We start from the raw sequence: 26,596 nt of genomic DNA, 5'->3' as shown, positions 1-26,596 counted from the left end.
ACAGTTTTAATATATGCAGGCAGAGACACTGAATGAGTGTGTTATTGTTTGTGCTATGGCGCCATCTTTTCGACGAGTTCGCTCACTGCAGGTGTTGCTGCCGGTTGAAAATGTACTTCCTGTTTACCGGAAGTAAAACCGTCCATAGTGTTTCTGCTCGAAAGGATTCTTCAACACTCGAAGCAACATTTGTACGTTTTACAATATAACTTAAACTATTTGTACTTACTAAACCGTTTCATGTGTGATGTCTGCTAGAGTGTTTTCATGCATATTTGTACGTGCTATCGTAATGTAATGAAGCTGTCTGCTAGTATTAATAACTTACAATGGCATTCTGTTTGTATTGTTTCAGTTTCATAAATTCACCAAAATGTCACTGTGGACCTATTGAGTCTGTTCCGCTGATTGGAGAGCTAGCTTTCACAGCGAGTGGGTCCATGACGATGACTTCTGTTTTGTTTGATCATCCGTTTTACTACTGTGTGGCAGGCACTGTTTGGAAACACTTAAGGTATGTAAATAAACATTTACAAAATCTTTGTACCGGTATACATCTGCGGTTCATGGTCCGGTGCGGCTAATATATGTAAAAATATTGATTTCTTCTCAAATTTGGTGGGTGCAGTTTAAATACCAATGCACTCTATAGCCTGGAATTTACGGTACATGTAGTACCGATTAGAGTACCAATGAATACAGGAATCTATAAGGATTATCAATATTGGTATAAAAAAAATCTTAACGCTACATTTAGACTTACTACTACTGAATGTCGTGTCAGAACGGGAGTAGTGTTTCAACAAATGTACATCAAATGAGTTTGAGATGTCTTCTGACTTTTTTCAAAGTGTCATCCTTAGCGACCAATCGACTGTATAACTACAATCAAAAACAATTTTTCCCATTGAAGGCATAACTAAAAGTGCAGAACCTACCTGCTCTTGTTGGGAATAATTCCCTTCTCCAGCAGCTGTTTATCCTTGCCAACACGAACTGCCAGCCAGTTGCCAAGCTTGCCATCATACAGCGTGTCCACCACCTTGAAGATACCCCCCCGGCCAAAAGACAGGCTCTGAGGAATCTCTTTTTCAAAGTCAAAGTGCGTCCTGATGAAGAAGGAGTCTCCACGTCCTGACACCAATATGTCATTATACACTGGAGGGAAAGGAAAACATGAAACAATAAACCAAAGGTCAAAAAGGTTTGTTAATAGACACACATTTGAAATGGCTTTTTTAAATTTTATCTTTTAGAAAAAGTGGAAAAAATTATGACAATTTGCTAATCAACATTTTTCTGGATGGACACAGCAGTGTCAGGTCATCAGTACGTATTAATAGAATAATTTCAAAGTTACAACAGAAAAAAGGTCTTTTAGTCAGTACCGTAGTTCAGTAATGTGTAAATATGGAATATTTATTTTTCTGGAGGACATCATTCCAGATTATCATATAATTTGTAAGTAGGAAGCAGATCCTCACTTACTGTATATGCGGGTTCAGCAATTCTAGGTATCTGTATATCGATACCAGTAATGGTAGCAATTTTCAATACTTTTGTGCGTTTACATGGTAATAAATGTTAATAGTTTAATTTAAAATTGAGATAATAATAACTGTGCTGTCCAGTTGTTATATTTAATTTCTTACACTTCAAAGTATCATTTGCAAGTATTATATAGTGCAGTTATACCTCCAAGGTGTTAGGTGGCAGTAGTGTATAGACTATGGAGCACTACAGTTGAATGTGTTAAACCTACACAAGAAAAGAGTGGGGAAGTTGCAGCACCACCTGAAAATAAAGCCAACAAAACTGAAGACAAGGTTTGCTTTGATTCATTCTTTTCAGTTACCGTAATTTCCGGACTATAAGCCGCACCTGACTATAAGCCGCACCAGCTAAATTTAGGGGAACATACAGATTGCTCCATATATAAGCCGCACCCGACTATAAGCCGCAGGGTTTTGATGTGTAATTAGCGTAGTATATAGGGGTTCCTGCTACCACGGAGGGGATTGTCGGGACAGAGATGACTGTTTGGGAACGCAAAGCGTCCCATTTATTAACAATAAATCTTTCAATCATTCAATCAAACTTTCACATCTTTGACATGGCGAACAGCATTCGTGCAGAGTACAAATAATACAACGGTGCAAAGTAATACAAAGTGCTCACCTGTACGTTATCAAAATAACCAGCCTACCGGTATATGAAAAGTCAGTCTTTAATCATTGTGTCATCGTCTTCCTCCTGCGTACTAAAACCACCGAAATCCTCTTCGTCGGTGTCGGAGAAGAACAGGCCGTAAATAAGCCGCACCCTTGTATAAGCCGCAGGGACCAGAACGAGGGGAAAAAGTAGCGGCTTATAGTCCGGAAATTACGGTAGTCCTAGTCAGGAAGTAGTCTTTGCCATTACATTGAATGTGCCAGTCTTGTCTTTTGTTGAGTCCTACAACGTGTTTGTACTCAGGCTGGGCGATACGGCAAAAAAAATGGTCGCAATTGATTTTTTTCATATCATCCGATCTCGATTAATATCACAATTTTTTTATTTTTATTATTAAAGCGGATTGTCCCGTCCAGGATTGTACCGAGTATATCCCTAATTTTAACTACTGCAGTATCTTGTAACAAACATTTCCATCATGTTTGATGGAGGTCATATATGCTAACATTATGTTCATATCTATATTTGTGTTTACTAAGTGCAACAGTACAGGTAACCCATGCTACGGTCCGTACCTGGTTTTAGGGCCACGGTTTTACTTCTTTTTTTGGTACGTTTTGTGGGGGTAAAGAGAACTACCTTTTTGCCTCTTAAAGTTATTTTGTTTTTTTTTGCTTGTCATCACAAACATTCTGCAGTAAACAAAGTATAATTGGTGTAGTGAATACAATAAGACTTTTCTTTCAAGTTAATATTTACTAATCAACACTTTCAAATGGTAAATTATTATTTGTATTCTTTAATCAATTGTATACATCAGTGTTTTATTTATTTTTTGTATTCTGTAAAGACTTGTATACATCTGTGTTTTATTTATTATTATTTGATATTTGTATTCTTTAATGACTTGTATAAATCAGTGTTTTATTCATCATTATTTATTATTTGTATTCTTTAATGACTTGTATACATCAGTGTTTTATTTAGTATTATTTATTATTTGTATTCACTAATGACTTGTATACATCAGTGCTTCTCACCAGTGCTTTGGTAAACAACAAGCGGAAACCCAGATTGTGGAGTTTTTAAAACCCAAATTGTGTATCTTATATTTAATAAAAGTACATTAAAGTGCAGTTTGAATGTGAGGTAGTGGAACATTGAAGGCCTACTGAAACCCACTACTACCGACCACGCAGTCTGATAGGTTATATATCAATGATGAAATCTTAACATTGCAACACATGCCAATACGGCCGGGTTAACTTATAAAGTGCAATTTTAAATTTTCCGCGAAACTTCCTGTTGAAAACGTCTATGATGACGTATGCGCGTGACGTCAATGGTTGAAACGGAAGTATTCGGACACCATTGTATCCAATACAAAAAGCTCTGTTTTCATCGCAAAATTCCACAGTATTCTGGACATCTGTGTTGGTGAATCTTTTGCAATTTGTTTAATGAACAATGAAGACTGCAAAGAAGAAAGCTGTAGGTGGGATCGTGTATTAGCGGCTGGCTGCAGCAACACAACCAGGAGGACTTTGACCTGGATAGCAGACGCGCTATCTGACGCTAGCCGCCGACCGCATTGATGATCGGGTGAAGTCCTTCGTCACTCCGTCGATCGCTGGAACGCAGGTGAGCACGGGTGTTGATGAGCAGATGAGGGCTGGCTGGCGTAGGTGGATAGCTAATGTTTTTAGCATAGGTCTGTGAGGTCCCGTAGCTAAGTTAGCTTCAATGGCGTCGTTAGCAACAGCATTGTTAAGCTTCGCCAGGCTGGAAAGCAGTGTATCTACAGGTCCATGGTTTAATAGTATTGTTGATTTTCTGTCGATCCTTCCAGTCAGGGGTTTATTTCTATCTGCAGTTAAGCCCGATGCTATCACGTTAGCTCCGTAGCTAAAGTGCTTCGCCGATGTATTGTCGTGGAGATAAAAGTCACTGTGAATGTCCATTTTGCGTTCTCGACTCTCATTTTCAAGAGAATATAGTATCCGAGGTGGTTTACAATACAAATACGTGATCCACAATAGAAAAAGGAGAAAGTGTGGAATCCAATGAGCCCTTGTACCTAAGTTACGGTCAGAGCGAAAAAAGTTACATCCTGCACTGCACTCTAGTCCTTCACTCTCACGTTCCTCATCCACGAATCTTTCATCCTCGCTCAAATTAATGGGGTAATCGTCGCTTTCCCGGTCCGAATCGCTCTCGCTGCTGGTGTAAACAATGGGGAAATGTGAGGAGCCTTTCAACCTGCAACGTCACGCTACTTCCGGTACAGGCAAGGCTTTTTTTATCAGCAACCAAAAGTTGCGAACTTTATCGTCAATGTTTTCTACTAAATCCTTTCAGCAAAAATATGGCAATATCGCGAAATGATCAAGTATGACACATAGAATGGATCTGCTATCCCCGTTTAAATAAAACAATTTCATTTCAGTAGGCCTTTAATGTATACCAACACGTACAATAATTTTTTAATTTTTTTTAATCCACAAACAAACAAAAATAACACAAAGTGTCTGCAGAGTTTTCTCTAGAATATGTTATATCAGAAGAATTTTATCTTTGCAGACACATGAACACAAAGTCTGATTAAAAATATTTTGATATCAAAATGCCTTTTCTTATTAAATTACTGGGTGTGTTGATTGTCCCATTTGGGACCAATACAGTCACATACACCAGGGATGGGCAAACTATACAGTATGTGACCAGGGATGGGCCACATCCGGCCCGTTGGTATTTTTAATCCGGCCCAACAAATATTAGAACACAATTGAGCAAAGATCTGTTTTGAGAATTGCCACAACCAAACTGATACTGAACTTTTACGCACTGGCAAAAAAGATGATCAACAACATTGCTCCCACTGAAAAAGAATGTAGGTGTTAACCATGCAAATGGGATTAAAGGGTTATTTGGTGTTCTGATATGATATTTCATCCATCCATCCATCTTCTTCCGCTTATCCGAGGTCGGGTCGCGGGGGCAGCAGCCTAAGCAGGGAAACCCAGACTTCCCTCTCCCCAGCCACTTCGTCCAGCTCTTCCCGGGGGATCCCGAGGCGTTCCCAGGCCAGCCGGGAGACATAGTCTTCCCAACGTGTCCTGGGTCTTCCCCGTGGCCTCCTACCGGTCGGACGTGCCCTAAACACCTCCCTAGGGAGGCGTTCGGGTGGCATCCTGACCAGATACCCTAACCACCTCAACTGGCTCCTCTCGATGTGGAGGAGCAGCTGCTTTACTTTGAGCTCCCCCCGGATGGCAGAGCTTCTCACCCTATCTCTAAGGGAGAGCCCCGCCACCCGGCGGAGGAAACTCATTTCGGCCGCTTGTACCCGTGATCTTGTCCTTTCGGTCATAACCCAAAGCTCATGACCATAGGTGAGGATGGGAACGTAGATCGACCGGTAAATTGAGAGCTTTGCCTTCCGGCTCAGCTCCTTCTTCACCACAACGGATTGATACAGCGTCCACATTACTGAGGACGCCGCACCGATCCGCCTGTCGATCTCACGATCCACTCTTCCCTCACTCGTGAACAAGACTCCAAGGTACTTGAACTCCTCCACTTGGGGCAGGGTCTCCTCCGCAACCCGGAGATGGCACTCCACCCTTTTCCGGGCGAGAACCATGGACTCTGACTTGGAGGTGCTGATTCTCATCCCAGTCGCTTCACACTCAGCTGCGAACCGATCCAGCGAGAGCTGAAGATCCTGGCCAGATGAAGCCATCAGGACCACATCATCTGCAAAAAGCAGAGACCTAATCCTGCAGCCACCAAACCAGATCCCCTCAACGCCTTGACTGCGCCTAGAAATTCTGTCCATAAAAGTTATGAACAGAATCGGTGACAAAGGGCAGCCTTGGCGGAGTCCAACCCTCACTGGAAACGTGTCCGACTTACTGCCAGTAATGCGGACCAAACTCTGGCACTGATCATACAGGGAGCGGACCGCCACAATCAGACAGTCCGATACCCCATACTCTCTGAGCACTCCCCACAGGACTTCCGAGGGACACGGTCGAATGCCTTCTCCCAGTCCACAAAACACATGTAGACTGGTTGGGCAAACTCCCATGCACCCTCAAGGACCCTGCCGAGAGTATAGAGCTGGTCCACAGTTCCACGACCAGGACTAAAACCACACTGTTCTTCCTGAATCCGAGGTTCGACTATCCAGCGTAGCCTCCTCTCCAGCACACCCGAATAGACCTTACCGGGAAGGCTGAGGAGTGTGATCCCACGATAATTAGAACACACCCTCCGGTTCCCCTTCTTAAAGAGAGGAACCACCACACCGGTCTGCCAATCCAGAGGTACCGCCCCCGATGTCCACGCGATGCTGCAGAGTCTTGTCAACCAAGACAGCCCCACAGCATCCAGAGCCTTAAGGAACTCCGGGCGGATCTCATCCACCCCCGGGGCCTTGCCACCGAGGAGCTTTTTAACTACCTCAGCAACCTCAGCCCCAGAAATAGGAGAGCCCACCACAGATTCCCCAGGCACTGCTTCCTCATAGGAAGACGAATTGGTGGGATTGAGGAGGTCTTCGAAGTATTCCCTCCACCGATCCACAACATCCGCAGTCGAGGTCAGCAGAACACCATCCTCACCATACACGGTGTTGATAGTGCACTGCTTCCCCTTCCTGAGGCGGCGGATGGTGGTCCAGAATCGCTTCGAAGCCGTCCGGAAGTCGTTTTCCATGGCTTCCCCAAACTCCTCCCATGTCCGACTTTTTGCCTCCGCGACCGCTGAAGCCGCACACCGCTTGGTCTGTCGGTACCTGTCCGCTGCCTCAGGAGTCCTATGAGCCAAAAGAACCAGATAGGACTCCTTCTTCAGCTTGACGGCATCCCTCACCGCCGGTGTCCACCAACGGGTTCTAGGATTACCGCCACGACAGGCACCAACTACCTTGCGGCCACAGCTCCAATCAGCCGCCTCGACAATAGAGGCGCGGAACATGGTCCATTCGGACTCAATGTCCAGGACCTCCCTTGTGACATGTTCAAAGTTTTTCCGGAGGTTGGAATTGAAACTCTCTCTGATAGGAGACTCTGCCAGACGTTCCCAGCAAACCCTCACAATGCGTTTGGGCCTGCCAGGTCTGTCCGGCATCCTCCCCCACCACCGCAGCCAACTCACCAGGTGGTGATTGGTAGAAAGCTCCGCCCCTCTCTTCACCCGAGTGTCCAAAACATGAGGCCGCAAATCCGACGACACAACTACAAAGTCGATCATGGAACTGCGGCCTAGGGTGTCCTGGTGCCAAGTGCACATATGGACACCCTTATGTTTGAACATGGTGTTCGTTATGGACAATCTGTGACGAGCACAAAAGTCCAATAACAAAACACCACTCGGGTTCAGATCCTGGCGGCCATTCTTCCCAATCACGCCTCTCCAGGTTTCACTGTCGTTGCCAATATGAGCGTTGAAGTCCTCCAGTAGAATGAAGGAATCACCCGGGGGAGCACTCTCCAGTACTCCCTGGAGTGAATCCAAAAAGGGTCGGCACTCTGAGCTGCCGTTTGGTGCGTAAGTGCAAACAACAGTCAGGACCCGTCCCCCCACCCGAAGGCGGAGGGAAGCTACCCTCTCGTCCACCGGGTTGAACTCCAACATGCAGGCTCTGAGCCGGGGGGCAACAAGAATTGCCACCCCAGCCCGTCGCCTCTCACTGCCGGCAACACCAGAGTGGAAGAGAGTCCAGCCCCTCTCGAGAGAACTGGCTCCAGAGCCCTTGCTGTGCGTCGAAGTGAGTCCGACTATTTCTAGCCGGAACTTCTCCACCTCGCGCACTAGCTCAGGCTCCTTCCCCCCCAGCGAGGTGACGTTCCACGTCCCAAGAGCTAGCTTCTGTAGCCGAGGATCGGACCGCCAAGTGCCCTGCCTTCGGCCGCCGCCCAGCTCACTTCACACCCGACCTCTATGACCCCTGCTATGGGTGGTGAGCCCATTGGAGGGGGGACCCACGTTGCCTCTTCGGGCTGTGCCTGGCCGGGCCCCAAGGGGACAGGCACGGCCACCAGGCGCTCGCCATCGTGCCCCACCTCCGGGCCTGGCTCCAGAGGGGGGCCCCGGTGACCCGCGTCCGTGCGAGGGAAATCCGGGTTCCTTGTTTTTATCTTTCATTGAGGTCTTCGATATGATATTGTCTGACAAATTTCAAAAGCCAATGTGGCCCCTGAGCCAATCATAGACATTTTGTGAGTGCCTGTCTGCATTCAGAAAAGGTGCGCTGCAGCAGATAGTGAAAGTAAAGACTGTCACTAAAGCTGCTTTTAAATGTTGTGTTTAAACTTATATGCTAGTTTTAGTCATATTTCTTTATTTTGTTCTTCTGGGCTGCACTTCCAGCTGTGTGAGGGAAGAGGCACAATGTGATTCATTACGTCGGGACGAGGCTCACTTTCGTGACGGTGGAACAGGAGGTCGTGCACACGGTCACACTTTCACACAAATATACACAAACACACACACTTACTTGCTTATGGTTGTCCATCGATTCGATGATGACCATCTTCTTTTATTTGTGAGTCTGCTGATGTTTGAACAGTCCGATCCTGGATCCACAGATGCGGTTACAGACCGGGCATGTGAAGGAGGTGCTGGGGGGGAGCAGGGGTGGCTTGGCGAGCATGCCTCTTCGCACGCTTTGCTGCACGATGTTGTGTGCGCTGTTCCTCTATATCAGTGGTTTTCAACCACTGTGCCGCGGCACACTAGTGTGCCGTGAAATATTGCCTGGTGTGCCGTGGGAAATTATACAACTTCACCTAATTGGTCCCAAAAATATTTTTTGCAAATCAATAATCATAATAATGATTATTGATTTGCCAAGCTCTGTGTAGAGCTTGGCAGGGTAACCATGTAATACTCCATATCAGTAGGTGGCAGCAGGTAGTTCGTAGCTTTGTAGAAGTCGGAATGTGTCGAGGATGGTTTGTCGTGATCCCAATATGCAGAGCACAGCGTGCAGGTAAAAAGGTATGTAACGCTTAAACCAAAAATCAACAAAAGGCGAGTCCCGCTAGGAAAAGGCACTGAAGCATAGGGATGGCTATGTAAAACAAAAGTAAAACTGAACTGGCTACAAAGTCAACAAAAACAGAATGCTGGACGACAGCAAAAACTTACAGCGTGTGGAGCAAAGACGGCGTCCACAAAGCACATCCCGTACATGACATGACAATCAACAATGTCCCCACAAAGAAGGATAGCGTACGCACAACTTCAATAGTCTTGATTGCGAAAAAACAAAGCAGGTGTTGGCAATAGCGCTCAAAGGAAGGCATGGAGCTGCTATAGGAGAACACCAACAAAAAAGGAAGGGTCACCAAAATAAAAGCTGTGAGCAGCTGTTGCCCTGCTGCTGTGAGGGTTATTGTGGGGTTTTGTGAGAGGTCAGCACTGGACTGACAGAGTACCTCTGTCTTCTGGGTATTGATCGTCAGTCCCATTCTGGTATATGCAGCTACAGCTGCCGAGAGGATGTTTTGCAGAGCCTGTGGTGTATGGGCAACCAGGGCACAGTCATCGGCGTATTGCAGCTCAATGATGGTCTCCGAGGTCAGCTTGGTAGTTGCCTGTAGCCTCCTGATGTTAAACAGGCTACCATCAATCCTGAAGTCTATGGTAACTCTGGCCTGCTCCTCCATGCTCCTGCGTAGCAGTGTTGTGACACAGACGAGGAAGATGTTGAAGAGAACTGGAGCCAGCACACAGCTCTGCTTCACTCCAGTATTCACACCAAAGGGCTCTGAGCTGTGTCTTCCCACAACCACTCGGGCCATCATCCCAGAATGGAACTGCGCAAGGATGGTGAGAAACTTGGGTGGACACCCAAATCTCTTCAGGACTTGCCACAGTAGGTCCCTGTTCACTGTGTCAAATGCCTTTGAAAGATCAACAAAGGCAATAAACAAGTCCTTGTGCTGCTCCCGGCACTTCTCTTGGAGCTGACGTGTCACAAAGATCATGTCAACTGTCCCCCTGTCCTTCCGAAAACCACACTGCGACTCTGGGGTGACCCGTTCTGATATTGCGGGGATGAGTCTGCGGAGCATGACCTTGGCAAGGACCTTTCCAGCAATGGCCAACAGAGAGATACCCCTACTATTGGAGCAGATGGATTTGTCTCCTTTGTTCTTGTAGATGGTCACAATGTTGGCATCTTTCCACTGTTGCGGGACACACTCTCGTCTCCACACCTTTGAAATGTAGAGATGCAATGTCCGTGTACAGAGGTAGCCTCCTTCCTTGAGAAGTTCAGCCGGGATGCTGTCAGGTCCAGGGGATTTATTGTTTTTCAGGGTTTTGACTGCATGCATGATTTCTTTGAGGGTTGGGGGGAGGTCGAGATCTGGCAAGCTAGGATGTTCAGGGAGCTCTGCAAGGACAGTTGGGTCCACTGGGGTGGGCTGGTTGAGCACAGAGTTAAAATGTTCAGCCCACCGCTCCACTATCATAGCCTGATCCTTAATTAAAGATGTTCCATCAGCAGATCTAACAGGTGCCAGAGAGCAGTTTCTGGGGCCGTAGATGGTTTTCACTGTAAGGCTGAAACGACGTCATCGGTTACGTAAATACGTCGACGCCGTTTTTGTGCGTCGACGCGTCGCATATTTACGTCACACTACCGTCATGGCGGACCGCAAAGCAGACGGTGCGAGCGAGGGGGAAAAATCACGCCAAAAGTCGTCAAAAGTGTGGGAGTATTTCAATACACGGCCTAATAATGTTGTTGTATGCACAGTGTGTCGAGCGGAAATGGCCTATCATAGCAGCACAACGGCTATGAACGAACATTTGAAAAGAAAACCATCAACTAGTCAATCGTCCGCGTGAGCATACGTTGTCATCATTACACAAAAACATGAATGTGTCATTTGTATCTGCTAGGGGTGTAACGGTACGTGTTTTGTATTGAACCGTTTCGGTACGGAGCTTTCGGTTCGGTACGGGGGTGTACCGAACAAGTTTCTAAGCTAAAGCTAAAGTCTTAACAAGCTGCTTTGCTCCTTCTGCCTCGGTCTCAGCACCCAGCATTGTCCCACCCACACAACCATCTGATTGGTACACACAAAGCGTTATACAAAGCGTTATCAGCCAATCAGCAGTGCGTATTCAAAACGTTACCAGCCAATCAGCAGTGCGTATTCAGAGCGCATGTAGTCAGCGCTTCAGCGTGGAGCAGATAGGTGTTTAGCAGGTGAGCATCAGGCAGCGGACTCTCCCCAAATGATAATAAACACCTCCCAGTCAACTACTAGTAACATCACTATGAGCCCGTTGACCTTCTAGAAACTTAAACTGCAGCTCAGCTCACTCGCAGTCCTGGCTTGAGGTGAAGGCTAATTACCTCTCAGTTCCAGCCACATCGACCCCTTCTGAGTGCCTATTTTCAGCTGCTGGGAATATTGTAAACAAGAAAAGAACCAGAGCATGTAGACATGCTAACCTTTCTTCATTACAACTGTTAGTCACTCACTGGAATGAGTAGAATTGGTTATTGTGTACTGTGTTGGACTGGATGTTTATTTTGCACATTTTAAAAGCAATACTTAATGTTTACAGTGCTCCAGAATATTTAGATTGGCACTTTTTTGTATTGGATGTTTATCTTTATTTTTGCACATTTTAGCAAATAAGCAATACTTTCACTTTTGAAATGCTTATACTATTGCAGAATATTAAGATTTGCACTGGATGTTTACTTTTATATTTGCACATTAAAAAGCAAATAAGCTACTTTTAATTTAGTTTAATGTTAAAAGTTTTAAATGTTTACATTGTTACAGAATATTTTGTCATGTTGTTGTCAATGTTGACTGAGTGGCCATACTTCAATCAATCAATCAATCAATCAATCAATCAATCAATGTTTATTTATATAGCCCTAAATCACAAGTGTCTCAAAGGGCTGTACAAGCCACAACGACATCCTCGGTACAGAGCCCACATACGGGCAAGGAAAACTCACCCCAATGGGACGTCAATGTGAATGACTATGAGAAACCTTGGAGAGGACCGCATATGTGGGTAACCCCCCCCCCCCTCTAGGGGAGACCGAAAGCAATGGATGTCGAGTGGGTCTGACATAATAATGTGAAAGTCCAGTCCACAGTGGATCCAACACATCAGCGAAAGTCCAGTCCATAGTGGGGCCTTCTTTTATTTTGTAAATAAAAGCCATGCCTTTTGAAAAAACGGGCCTACATTTGTTTTTTCATCTTCATTTTAAATACAAAAATAATCGGTAAAAGGAAAAATAATCTATAGATTAATCGAAAAAAAATCGATGGATTAACCGATTAATCGAAGAAAAAAAAATCTATAGATTAATCGATAGAAAAATAATCGTTAGCTGCAGCCTTATTTCACTGCATCATAGAAACTGTGCATATCATTTCTATCAGCGTGAGACTGGATTTCATTGGCCTTTGAGATCCACCACTCATCTTGCAGTTTTCTGAGAGTTGTTTGGGCCTCAGAACGAAGGGATTGCCATTGCTTTTTATGGAATTGGGATTGTGGGTTGTTCAGGGTGGCTCTGTGTGCCTTGTGCATTCTGTACAGGAGGGTGGAGATCTCTCCAGCATTCTGGTCAAACCAGTCCTGGTGTTTCTTGGTTTTGAAACCAATGGCTTGGGCTGCAGTGTCAAAGAGGATGGTCCACTTCTCATCCATCCCAGACTCTGAGGTGATCAGCGGCTCAATGTCTACCAGCTTCTCGGCTAGGGAGCGACGGAAGTTGTCACGGGTGTCGCTGCTGGAGAGTCTGGCACAGTTGAGTGTTTTCCTCTTTGGTCCACCGTGACGTATTAGGGGCCGAACATGCATTCTGACCTTTGTCAGAATCATGCGGTGGTCGGTCCAGCAGTCTGCCCCTCGCATAGCTCTTGTAATGAGCACGTCCTTGAGGTCAGCCCTCCTCATGATCGCATAGTCGATCAGGTGCCAGTGTTTGGACCTGGGATGCATCCAGGATGCCTTATATTTATTCTTTTGTTGGAAGATGGTGTTTGTGATGGTAAGATCGTGTTCCGCACAGAGACTAAGGAGTCTCATGCCATTGGGGTTGACTTTTCCAATGCCGTGGGCGCCGATCACACCATTCCAGTTTTGCGTGTTCTTTCCAACTCTTGCATTGAAATCACCAAGCAGCATGATTTTGTCACTCCTCGGGATGTGGCTGAGGATGTCATCAAGTGCCTGGTAGAAGCAGTCCTTCTCTTCATCATTGGATGGCAGAGTTGGTGAAAAGGCACTTACCAAAGTGACATGTCTGCATTTTGCAAGGGGGATGCGAAGAGTCATGAGCCTTTCACTGACACCCACTGGTGATTCTGTGAGCTTGAGCAGATGGCTGTTCTTGATTGCAAAACCAACTCCGTGAAGGTGTGATCCGCCCATGGGGTATCCTTTCCAAAAGAATGTATAACCCTCTCCTACTTCATTGAGTGAGCCTTCCTTGAGGAATCGGGTCTCACTGAGTGCTGCCACATCCACATTGTAGCGCTTTAGCTCGCTGGCAACAAGTGCTGTTCTGCGTTGTGGTCTGTCCGGACTGGCATCCAGGAGTGTCCTTATGTTCCATGCTGCAATTCTAAATGGTATTATTTTTGTATTTCGACCGCGTAATGAAATGTCCCGACAGGTGCGGTTTCCTGCCCGGGTACTGTGTTGAGTGGGCAATCTTTAGGCCACCTTTTCCAGGCCTTTCCCCAATTGGGGTGACCAGTGCGGTCCCTAAATAGGGGCTGCTCAGACGCACAAGAGTCTGCCGGAAACAGCTGCCACTCAATCCCAGCTGCTAGCGACCGTTGTCCTGTGCCGCTGACGTGCAGAGTTCCAGCTAAGAGTTTCCAGCTCATTCAAACCTGCCCCCGTTACTGGACGCTCCATCGCCGCCAGACTTTTGAGGTCGGAGACTCAGGTAAAGAAGATACCTGCGCAATGATGGTTTTTAGAGTGGCATAAGGGATGCGCTTTTCCCAACGCCACTGCCTTGATTGTAAGACGATGGTTTCAGTGGCAACGGAGACCCTAGACGACCGGCATCTTCTTACAACTGCAAGAAGCTGTCGGAATCCAGGTTTTTGGGAAACCGCCTCAAAGCGTGCCGCCACCAGCTTGCTTTTCTGTCAGGGTGTGCTCCCTTAGCCTTCGTCTGCTTTTACAGCCATTGTGGTGCTTCCCACAGCTAACATCTTCTGCCTGCTCCACCATTGAGGTCTTCGGGATCACTCTTAGTCTGGACTCTACCCTTCGACCTGTTCGGCTTGGGTAACCCTGCCAGGAGTACAAGACTCCAGCCGACATAGCTCTAGGGGTCATAGAGACGCGCAAAGTGCCCCACCACGATAAGGTGGTGATCCCGTTGACACACACACACACACACACACACACACACACACACACACACACACACACACACACACACACACACACACACACACACACACACACACACACACACACACACACACACACACACACACACACACACACACACACACACACACACACACACAGGATCAAGTTTAATAAAGGTGGATTGTTCCGTGCAGGATTAAACCGAGCCTCGTTGCTCCCCTACTGTTCACTACTGCGGTTACTTCTAACAGACTTTTCTGCCATGTTTAATCGAGGAAATATGTTAGCAGCTGATCACCGTGATCAAACTCAAATTAACCGCGATCCCAGCCCTAGTTTGTACTGTAAGTATTGTACTTATTACACACCAGCTGTTTGATTGTAACGTGCATCATATTTGTAATTTTCATTAACAAATTTAGAGGTGTTGAAATCGCCATGTAAAATTGCTAATGCTAATCAGTAGAATTTATATGGCACCTCCAATGTAAATTAGCATTGAGCTAGCATATTTTAAAAAGTGGAGCCTCAGTTTTGAGCGCTTTCTATCAGGCTTGCTTTGTTGGCATGGAAAATCTTGAGGCAGTCTGCGACAAATACGCTTTTTTGCCTGCCAAGTGCTTGAGCCGGTGTCAAATCTGCAACCGGACGTGATGTCACGTGCCACAAAGGTATCAAAAATGGCACCCTTTGATTTCACGTGAATGGGAATTTGGTCGGTACCAATAAAAGTACCATCCCTGCCCACAGATAGTGAGTATCTACTCTGCTTTCACAAGCTACAATTCCTTGTTTGTTTCATGGGAGTTTTTGTTTCTTTGCCTTTTTCATCCTGAGGCCCCAGAACTTCATGCAAATCTGGCTTCTTTGACAATGTTATTTAAAGTTTACAAACTCTTAACTTGTGTAATGTTTACCGTCTGGTTTGCTTTGAGCCAAAATGGTGACCAAATCTCCTTTTGGAATCTCCAACAGGAAGAGCACCGCTTCCTCTCGGACAACACCTTGAAAATCCACATGATTTACCTTCAAGACACAAGCAACAGGTTCTTAAAGACACATTTCAGAAGCGATAACGTCCAGAGGGTCTACCTTTAGAATCTGGTCGCCGACGCGGAGGCCCTCTTCTTCAGCAGGACTGCCTTCCTGAACGCCAGCAATGAAGATGCCAACATTGTTTCCCCCTGCCAGCCTCAGGCCCACACTGTCACCCTTCTGGAAATTGACCATAAGCGTGTTTGGCCTGCAGGGACAGCAAATATCAATCATCCTGATCAATGATGCTTGGCTCAGAAATTATAATACCGTATTTTCCGCACTATAAGCCGCACCTAAAAACCTCAAATTTTCTCAAAAGCTGACAGTGCGCCTTATAATCCGGTGCGCCTTATATATGGACCGATATTGAGCCACAACAGGTCTCGCAACTACGGTAAGCAGCCGCCGACTTCATTTTCCCCAGTAGAAGAAGCGCGCGGTGCATGCTGGGATATATGACTGCGCGAGGCGTGCTGTTTCATTTCCATTTGTGTGTTTATGTAAAGACCCCAAAATGGCTCGTGGGAACAGTGGATAACAGAAGGCGAACACACCTTCACCAAGACAGGGAGACAGTGCCGGACGACATACGCCACTATCTGCCAGTGGATCGTAAATGCCTGGGCTGATATATCAGTCTGGTCAGAGATTTCAGGAAGGCAGGAATTGTCACTGAACTGCTAGACAACAGTAGCGACACTGACTCGATTAATGACGACTTCGTTGAGACGGACTGGGCATGTTGGATGCCGTATTCGCCCAACTGTTTAATTCAGACACTGAAGAAGAACAATTCGAGGGATTCGTGGATGAGGAATAATTTAATAAAGTGAGCTTTACATGTTTATTTTGTGTGTTGTGTTATGTTGTGTGACATTAACTTTTGAGCAACGTTGAGTTATTGATATATTGTTATTGCTTTGCACTATTTCGAGTGTTACTATTTTGTGATTGCACTAACGTTTGATTTACCGTAACAGTATCACTGTTTTTTACGTGTTTGTTGAATAGAGGAAAAGTTCCCCTCCACTATATGATATAAATGTTGCACTACATGTTATACCTTGCTGTTGTTAAAAGATAAACGAAATACCACGTCACTGACTTTACCTCGGGGAAAATAATAAAACAGCTGTTTATTCATTTTGGGAGTGAACGGAGTTGTCAGAACGCTGGTTTGTAATCTATTAATAAAGTTTGACTGACCTATTTGACTGTTTTGTTGACATTCCCTTTAGCGCAGCTCCATCTAATGGATGCATAACGTAACACCAGCCTCTACTGTAGCGTCTATTCTATGCGCCTTATAATGCGGTGCGCCTTATATATGAACAAAGTTTTAAAATAGGCCATTCATTGAAGGTGCGCCTTATAATCCAGTGCGCCTTATAGTGCGGAAAATACGGTAAATATCAAACAAGCTAACTTCAGTCACTCGCTAAGCATGTTTATTAGATTGTGTCATATATATTCTCAAACTGTGGTATGTGTACTACCAGTGGTACGCGGGCTCCATAGAGTGGTACGCCAAAGAACCACATGATTAAAGTACAGTGTTTTATTTTCCTTCATTCAAACCCAGTGTTACTGTTCAAACTCTGTAATGTTACAGTGGCCAAAATATTAAATATAACTTATTTTTTGTTTTTAATGAAAATTAAGGCCTACTATACTGCTGTATTTGAATGTTGGTCCTTATGGTGGTACTTGGAGAGCAAAATTGTTCCTGAGGTGGTACTTGGTGAACCACTGATAGAGTTTGGAAAATCATGTTTTGTTGTATGCACCTTTAGAACAACTACTGTTGTTCAAAAAGAAACAGAACCAGTCCATTTGCATGGCAGGAGAATGGCTAGGCGGAACAATACGTTTTCTGGCATCGCATGACTAACTTTTGTTCCTTTATGTCTACCAAGCGGGAATCAAACTCTCCATTAGGGGTCGCGATACCTCCTGGTTGGTAGGGACTTAAGTAGTTATTCCCCTCAATCAAATACAAAGGAACTTATAACCTTAATTTAATGTTTTCTTCGTCTGTTTTAGCCCACGGTTCGTCTTTAGCAATTTTTTTTGCACTTTTCAAACGGCGGGGAGAAAGCCACAATCCTTCTGTTACGGCTGGCAATTGGGCAGCTTCTTAAACAACAAGCGTCTTTTTAGGCTTTCTTAACACCATCCTAGCGCTGCTCATAGGGTTTAATGCAAATGGCATATGAAAAAGTCTCCCTCTGAAACAGTGCCGATGTCCCACACTATAGACGCCATGTTTGTTTACAATGAACTAAGAGGAAGGAGCGCTTCATTTGTTCGCCCTAACCAATCTGCAACACGGTACGTGTAACTTCGCCTCATTGGAGCCTTTTTTTGTTTTGTTTTCGGTCATCAGAGCTATTTTTTAATGTTACCCAATTTATGGGTGTGACGTCATAACTCCTCATATTTACTGTGCATCCCTAATACCTGTCAAACCCCTGCACCCCCTAAAAACCCCAAATAACTTTTACCTCATATAAAAACTGGAGCATGCAAAAACTTGAGGTACAAGACCACCGTTTAAGGAATCCACCTTGTCATGGGGCTGTATTATATGGAGTACAACTAGTATTTTTGTTGTTGTTATTTTGTAACACTAACGTGACATTGGAAAAACACTGGTAAAAATAACAAATATATATTTTAGGGCACACAACTTTCTACAAAGTTTTCCAGCAGATGTACTCAGTACCTTAAAGGCCTGATCTACTAAAGGTTTGCGTGGAATAAAACACGTGCAAACTTTATAGCGCATGCAGAGCTAATCGACTAAATTTGTGCACAGAGGGTTAAGAGAGAAAAATAAAGAGTGCAATCCATTTAGCGTGTCTGTCTTCATGAATATGCAGAATATATGCTGATTATCAAAACACCCACAATACTGAAGAGAAGATGAAAATATAATCATTTAGCACAAACAGTGTGATTTATCATGAATAAAAATGTTCTGCAATCGCTGTTTTGAGCCCTTATTTGGCACGTCGAGAAAGAACGTGCAAACAGGCAGTTGTGCAGAAATAGCTGTGACAAAGAAGACTATCGCGCTGCAGCTCATATTTGGACTGTCAAAAATAAATATATTACACATATTGTCTATTCAGCAATATTATTTTATAATTTCAAAGCTGCTGGATGACTTGAGGGGCTAATTAAAACAAACTCAACTGATGCGTTTTGGTTTCTGTTGGCGTTTGTTTTTTAATACATGTGAAAACAAAATCTCGCAATATGCATTTTCTTGCGTCTGGAACATTCCAGCGCATGCTCGCAGTTAGTGCAAGCATACTACAAGACACGTCTTCATGATGCTAAACAAAAAAATGGTTTCCATTGTAGATGAACTGCAGGATTGCTTCTAAAATTCCCAGAAAAAGTTGTACATATTATATTTTTGTGCTGCATGTTTGAAAACAGCAAAACACCACAGGTGTGCAGTAAATGAGTGTCTCCATGGTGAAAGCTGCATAGTACACGCAAAAACCTCACTTAAATAAGGCAGTCTGCACAACCTATCAATTGTACACACAGTCTAGTAAATCACACGGCCACTAATAGTACACGCAATTTTATAGTATACATATGCTGTTTAGCGCCAGGTGTACGGATCTTAGTAGATCACACCCTAGGTTCAAGACATTTAAATACATTTGATAAATACAGTCATAAATACTGTAAAACATACAGTAATTGACAGGGATAAAGAAGAAATATATTAACAACTCACCCATATAATTTTTCATCTTCTGAACTGGGTCGGAGGAGAATTTTGGGTGTGGTTAAAACTAAAATAGAGAAGATCAGTGAAGAAGAGTGTTAATGTTTTACAAATGACAAAAATCATATCAAGTGGAACTCAATACAAATCCATACATAAAATGCTAAAGATGGCGTATATTGCTTTTGATGTAAAAAACAATCTTGCTCGTTTCGCTTATTATATTTATCGACAAATTAGAAAACTAGATAAAGATTGTTTCTTTCCCGTTAGAAGTTTACTTCACATAAGTCGTCCACCATTTTTGGATTTCCCTTGCCAAAATTTGTAAAAGATTATTCAAAGAAGAGTGTTTCAAAATATTAATACTGCTTCAGGTTTATATTGCGTTTTACTTTTAATAGTTGAGGATGGATGACTTTAGTCTCTGAGGTTCAGAAGGTCAAAAGGTAGCAACTTACACTGATATAACTGACTTGGGTAACAATTAACAGCACTTTTGTGCATGTTCATGTGTTGATGAATGTTGGATGCTAAAAAATAAAATAAACCGTGAGTTGCTAAAGCCAACTCTACTGTCCAGTTTATTGTTTGTTTTCTTATACTTCTGAGTATCATTTGCATGTATTATATTGTACAGTTTGCATGCAGTTGCAATTCCAAGACGCAGGATGGCAGTAGTGTATAGACTTTATAGTGTTGCAGTAGTAGTAATAGTTGTAGAAGCAGAGGTGTACGGTGCCACAAATTTACTGGCAAATGTTACTAAAATTAGGCTGTTCGATTTAAAAATGAAAAAAACCTGTGGCACATGTGAAGAAAAGAGATTTCAACCCTTTCATCTCATTTTGCTCCTAAATAAATCCATTCAAATGTTCTCCTCTCTGTACAGCATGTTTGAAATCAATTTAAACCATACCCAAGTGATTGATCACTTGCGCTGAGAGCTGTGTGTATCCCCCACCCCTCCAGCGCCATGCACAAAGGGGAGGGGGCTGTTCCTCCAAGCTCACACACTTGTTCCAACACGGATGGAACAAGATCTTGTCAGGAACTGTCGGTCTTGAACACCAAGATGCAGAGATGGCAGGCGTAGTAGCACAGGAAAACATGACTTTAATGTCGAAAAGCAAATGGTGCAACTAGTAAGTGCACATGCAGGGAAAACGGGAACCAGGCAACAGGCAAAAGGCAACAGGAATCAGGAATCAGGAATCAGGATTCAGGAAACAATCATCGAGCCCTGACTGGAGGGAGAGGCAGGCATAAATATCAGCCTGATTGGCAGCTGCAACCAGGTGTGCCAGGCTGCCTATCAGGGACAGGTGGGGGAAATGAGCGCTCAGGGAGACATGCAGGAAGTGGAACTAAAATAAGAGCGCTGACAGGAAATAAACATACACACAGGAAAACCCACACATGAACAATAACAAGATCTGATAGCTCAGGTACAGCTCATGTTATTCTATTCTATGTTATATGTGTTTTATGTTGCACGATTGTGCCAAGTAAAATTCCTAGTTTGTGAACCCGTTCTCAAACAATGGCAATAAAACTCTTCTGATTCTGATTCTGACATAACCAAACTGTCAGTTACAATACTGACGGATCTGAGTTGATGCAACTGGTCAGTAAAAGACGCTTTTAGCACCACCACTTGACACAAATTGCACATGGCGCTAGTAACTACGAGAGTCGGAAGGAATATTGAACAACAAATCAATAGAAATGACAAACTTGCCATCCAAACAATACCCTGTTTGTTGACAAGAACATCCAGCCACGGAAGAACATTCAATCAAACCAGTGAAAGATTTAAAAGAGATGCCGTCAGCGCCAACAAACTGCCGCGGCTAGCCTGCTAAGCTAACAAAACAGCTCAAGCAAAACTACTGAGTGACTTCACACGTCACTAGGCAACAGGCACCGCCTTTAAAAGGCACACACACACACACACTGAAACTCATCTTAATTGCATTATGCCAGATATTTGAAGTTGATTTTTTAAAGTTAAAAGTTAAAGTACCACTGATAGTCACACACACACACTAGGTGTGGTGAAATTACCTTCTGGTGAGGGGAGCAGTGAGCAGCATCGGTGGCAGTGCTCGGGAATCGATTTGGTGATTTAACCTCCAATTCCAATCCTTGATGCTGAGTACCATGCAGGGAGGTAATGGGTCCAACCACAAGGCCACTGAGCATTCATTAATTTCCCCAGTAATTAATTACATTTATTAAAGAGTAATTCAGTTAGTAATTCAATTACATTTTTGGTAAAGTTACAAGTAACTATAATTAATTACTTATTAAAAGTAATTTTCTGAACACAGCATCATGTTGGCAGGTTGGTGTTCCAACTTTGTGTCTATGCCCTATAATCATGTTTATTGTGTGTATGTCCTATAATAATGATTATAGTGTGTATGTCCTATAATCATGTTTATTGTGTGTATGTCCTAGAATAATGTTTATTGTGTGTATGTCTTATAATGTTTTATTGTGTGTATGTGCTATAATCATGTTTATTGTCGCAGGTCAATTATGTTCCTGTTTCTGCTGACCTTTAAACATGACCTCTAAAACCAAAGCACTTTATTTCACATTTTGTTCTTTTGTGTTTTTGTTAGCTTAAGAATTGAGCATAGCTAAATGTGTTTTTTTAAAGAAGATTGAAGATTATATTTGATATTTTTTTATTATTTTCAAGGCTTTTTTTTTTTTTTTTTATCTCAAAACACCTCTTAAGTTGGAATCCTCTTATGCAAAACATACTTTTCTTTGATTGATTGATTGGAACTTTTATTAGTAGATTGCACAGTACAGTACATATTCCGTACAATTAACCACTAAATGGTAACACCCGAATAAGTTTTTCAACTTGTTTAAGTCGGGGTCCACGTTAATCAATTCATGGTAACCTGTTGGTTGCTGTTTTTGTGTATTTGGGGTCCCCATCAGTCCCAAAAATTTAAAATCAAGGAATGGTGGAGATATTTAGTAACGTCAACAGATATTTCCATGTAAGGGTTAGTTTATGGGCCAGACTATATTGGGATATGAGTTTTGATCCATATGGCCCAGCTCTAAACTAGTGTTAGCTACAGTGCCAGCACAGGTTAGTGATGTTCTCTGTTTGAGTGTTGCAAAAGGACTTATAATGGCATTGTGTTTATTTCTATGAGGGCAAAAGTGTACATGTTTGAGTGTTAATAATGACATTGTGATATTTAAGATAATTCATATTGCTATAAAAAAAATGTATGTGCTACAAAAAAAAAAGTGTGCTACTAATAGTTTTCATTTAGTAGAATAAACTAAATGGTGAATGCTAATCGGTAGCATGTCTAAGGCATATCCAATGTAACTTAGCCTTGAGCTTGATTGGACCCTAACTGCTGTGAATGATTAGTCAAATCACTGTCATGGATTGTAAAGTATTACTGACATGACTGACATGTACTTGCCTGCTGTAAACAAACTTCCACAGGAAAAATGGTAGTTTAGCAGAACTAACTTCAGTTTTATGAAATAAGATAAAGATTAAAGAAATTTAAACTATCATGAGCAAGTGATCGCCAACCTGGAGGCTCTGTGGTGTGAGTTGATGTGTCTTTATCCAGGCCGGCCAAAGCCTGAGGGTCTTCAGGTACTTTAAATGGTGACGCCATAGCCGACATTTTGGCCATTGCCATCATAGGTCCTTCCCTGTAAAATACACAGTCACAACTTTAATTCAAAATCTTCAATGATTCTTTATAGTAAAGTCCCCTTTTCCATTTTTTTTAGCATTAACTTATGGCCAGTGATGGACGTTACTTTGTTTTTCCAAGCATGGGAAAGAAGAAAGTCAGTGTGCTGTGAAGAAGAAAGAAATTAAATAAATAAATCATCAAGACCATGTGTGTAGTTATCACACTTGGTCAAGCAGTTGGAGCGTAGAACTGCTAGGCTGCACCATACTGAAGCATAATGAGTCCATAACGCCCGCCAAGGATGTCAAAACCATATCTACTGTTGGACTCTCACTATTATGTTAGATCTACTATGGACTGGACTTTCACAATATTATGTCAGAACCACTCAACGTCCATTGCATCCGGTCTCCCCTAGAGGGGCGGGGTCACCCACATATGCGGTCCTCTCCAAGGTTTCTCATAGTCATTCACATCGACGTCTCATTGGGGTTGTGAGTTTTTCCTTGCCCTTATGTGGGCTCTGTACCGCGGATGTCATTGTGGCTTGTGCAGCCCTTTGAGACACTTGTGATTTAGGGCTATATAAATAAACATTGATTGATTGATGTAAACATGTATCCATGAAAATATGGAGAAGCTGCTGATGGTGTGTTTGACAGTGAAGCAGCTGGAAGGTAATACTACTGCCTAAAACTACTATAATTGTTTGTACTACATTTAATTGTACTGTTTTATCATACAATATTTATTATTTAAAAGTTTGTTTTTATTTTTTTAAAAGGCATGTTACATGATAAAAAATATGCTGTTTCATAGGGGGCAAGCACCAATTGAATAGATTTGCAATTAATGTCATTGCTCATTTGGTTGTTTGACAATAAGTTCATAAAAAAGGTTTTCGAGGTAAGAGCTGGTTTATTCTATTACTCATTTAACCGAACAAACTAATCAATAGTTTACACAGTTACTAAAATATTTAATTTAATTTTATATATACAGTATATCTATATATAAATATATATATATATACACACACACAGTAGATACATAGTATATATATACAGTATATATATAAATAAATATACACACTATATTGCCAAAAGTATTTGGCCACCCATCCAAATGATCAGAATCAGGTGTCCTAATCACTTGGCCCGGTGTATAAAATCAAGCACTCAGGCATGGAGACTGTTTCTAAAAACATTTGTGAAAGAATGGGCCACTCTCAGTGATTTCCAGCGTAGAACTGTAATAGGATGCCACCTGTGTAACAAATCCAGTCGTGAAATTTCCTCGCTCCTAAATATTCCAAAGTCAATTTTGTTATAAGACAAGTGAAGAGTTTGGGAACAACAGCAAGTCAGCCACCAAGTGGTAGGCCACGTAAACTGACAGAGAGGGGTTGGCGGATGTGTATATATATATATATATATATATATATATATATATATATATATATATATATATATATATATATATATATATATATATATATATATATATATATATATATATATATATATATATATATATATATATATATATATATATATATATATATATATATATATACACACACACATATAGAGTGTCTATATATACATATATATATATATATATATATATATATATATATATATATATATATATATATATACATATAGAGTGTCTATACATATATATATATATAAATATATAGACACATATATATATATATACACATATATATATATATATATATATATATATATATATATATATATATATATATATATATATATATATATATATATATATATATATATATATATATACATATAGAGTGTCTATATATATATATTAGGGGTGTGGGGAAAAATTGATTCGAATTCGAATCGCGATTCTCACGTTGTGCGATTCAGAATCGATTCTCATTTTTAAAAAATCGATTTATTTTTAATTTTTATTTATTTATAAAAAATATATTTTTATTTTTTTTAATTAATCAATCCAACAAAACAATACACAGCAATACCATAACAATGCAATCCAATTCCAAAACCAAACCCAGCAACACTCAGAACTGCAATAAACAGAGCAATTGAGAGGAGACACAAAGACGACACAGAACATTCCGAAAGTAGTGAAACAAAAATGAATATTATCCACAACAGTATCAATATTAGGTACAATTTCAACATAGCAGTGATTAAAAATCCCTCATTGACATTATCATTAGACATTTATAAAAATAAATAAAAATGAACAATAGTGTCACAGTGGCTTACACTTGCATCGCATCTCATAAGCTTGACAACACACTGTGTCCAATATTTTCACAAAGATAAAATAAGTCATATCTTTGGTTCATTTAATAGTTAAAACAAATTGACATTATTGCAATAAGTTGATAAAACATTGTCCTTTACAATTATAAAAGCTTTTTACAAAAATCTACTACTCTGCTTGCATGTCAGCAGACTGGGGTAGATCCTGCTGAAATCCTATGTATTGAATGAATAAAGAATCATTTTGAATCGGGAAAAAAATCATTTTTGAATCGAGAATCATGCTGAATTGAAAAAAAAAATCGATTTTGAATCGAATCGTGACCCCAAGAATCGATATTGAATCGAATCGTGGGACACCCAAAGATTCACAGCCCTAATATATATATATATATATATATATATATATATATATATATATATATATATATATATATATATATATATATATATATATATATATATATATATACAGTAGATATATATAAATATATACACACATATATATATACAGTATATACCACATTATATATATATATATATACACATACATACATATATATACATCTGTGTGTGTATAATACACATATATACAGTATACTGTATAAATTTTCTCATTCCTTACCTTGGGTTGTCTCTTTCATTCGAAGAGTGGGACGACAGGTCAGACTGTCGGGACTTGCGTTCCTCTGGTGGGGAGTACGAATGGTACGATTCCATCTCTGATATGTCTGGCAGACAAACAAACAATTGTCAACTGTACAAAATGATAATTTTTCACGTTACATAGCCATAAGAATCACCATCACCGACACTTTCATTAGGAAGCCCCAACACCAGATAGTTAACCCCTGGGACAGAGCAAGGACATTTTTTGAGTTATTGGGACAAACATTTATGTCACTGAATCAAGAAAGAAAGCAGCCAATAAATAATCAAATATAAACCTAAGGTGTTGGAAAAATATCCTACCTTCAGCAACTGGTTTCCTTTTTTTTTAGTGCACCTAAAAAAATCCACCTCCACATTATACAATAAATCAATCTGTGATTGAAATTCAATATTCCTAATGGTTCAAGTCCATTTTGATAATGTATGCTGTATTGACATAACCGAAACACTTATTATGTATATATGTTTATCTGGCAGACTGTGAAGTATAAAGTGCTGCAAAACCTTGTGCATCAGTAAACCTGAAAGTAAAACAACTTTTAGAGATTCAAGTGTGAGCGGGAAACGTGAGTAAATAGACAAAGAACAATGCACGGAGTCTAGTG

At 41.9% G+C, this 26,596-nt stretch overlaps 1 protein-coding gene across 2 annotated transcripts in view; it reads right to left on the bottom strand.

Moving 5' to 3' along the window:
- The window catches only part of LOC133652360 (tight junction protein ZO-2-like), a 191,157-nt gene that overhangs the window by 38,055 nt on the left and 126,506 nt on the right, over positions 1-26,596 (bottom strand). For both annotated transcript variants that reach the window (XM_062051028.1, XM_062051027.1), the window contains 6 exons: positions 25,945-26,050; positions 22,938-23,062; positions 19,364-19,421; positions 15,661-15,811; positions 15,486-15,594; positions 939-1,158 (listed from right to left, as the gene is read on the bottom strand). In XM_062051028.1, the coding sequence (XP_061907012.1) occupies positions 939-1,158; positions 15,486-15,594; positions 15,661-15,811; positions 19,364-19,421; positions 22,938-23,062; positions 25,945-26,050 (769 nt within the window). The remainder of the gene's footprint in view (positions 1-938; positions 1,159-15,485; positions 15,595-15,660; positions 15,812-19,363; positions 19,422-22,937; positions 23,063-25,944; positions 26,051-26,596) is intronic.

Source organism: Entelurus aequoreus, linkage group LG06, assembly GCF_033978785.1.
Source record: "Entelurus aequoreus isolate RoL-2023_Sb linkage group LG06, RoL_Eaeq_v1.1, whole genome shotgun sequence".
NCBI classification, from domain to species: domain Eukaryota; kingdom Metazoa; phylum Chordata; class Actinopteri; order Syngnathiformes; family Syngnathidae; genus Entelurus; species Entelurus aequoreus.
Note: the sequence above shows the minus strand (reverse complement) of the source record. Positions and strands in the feature narration are given on the sequence as shown.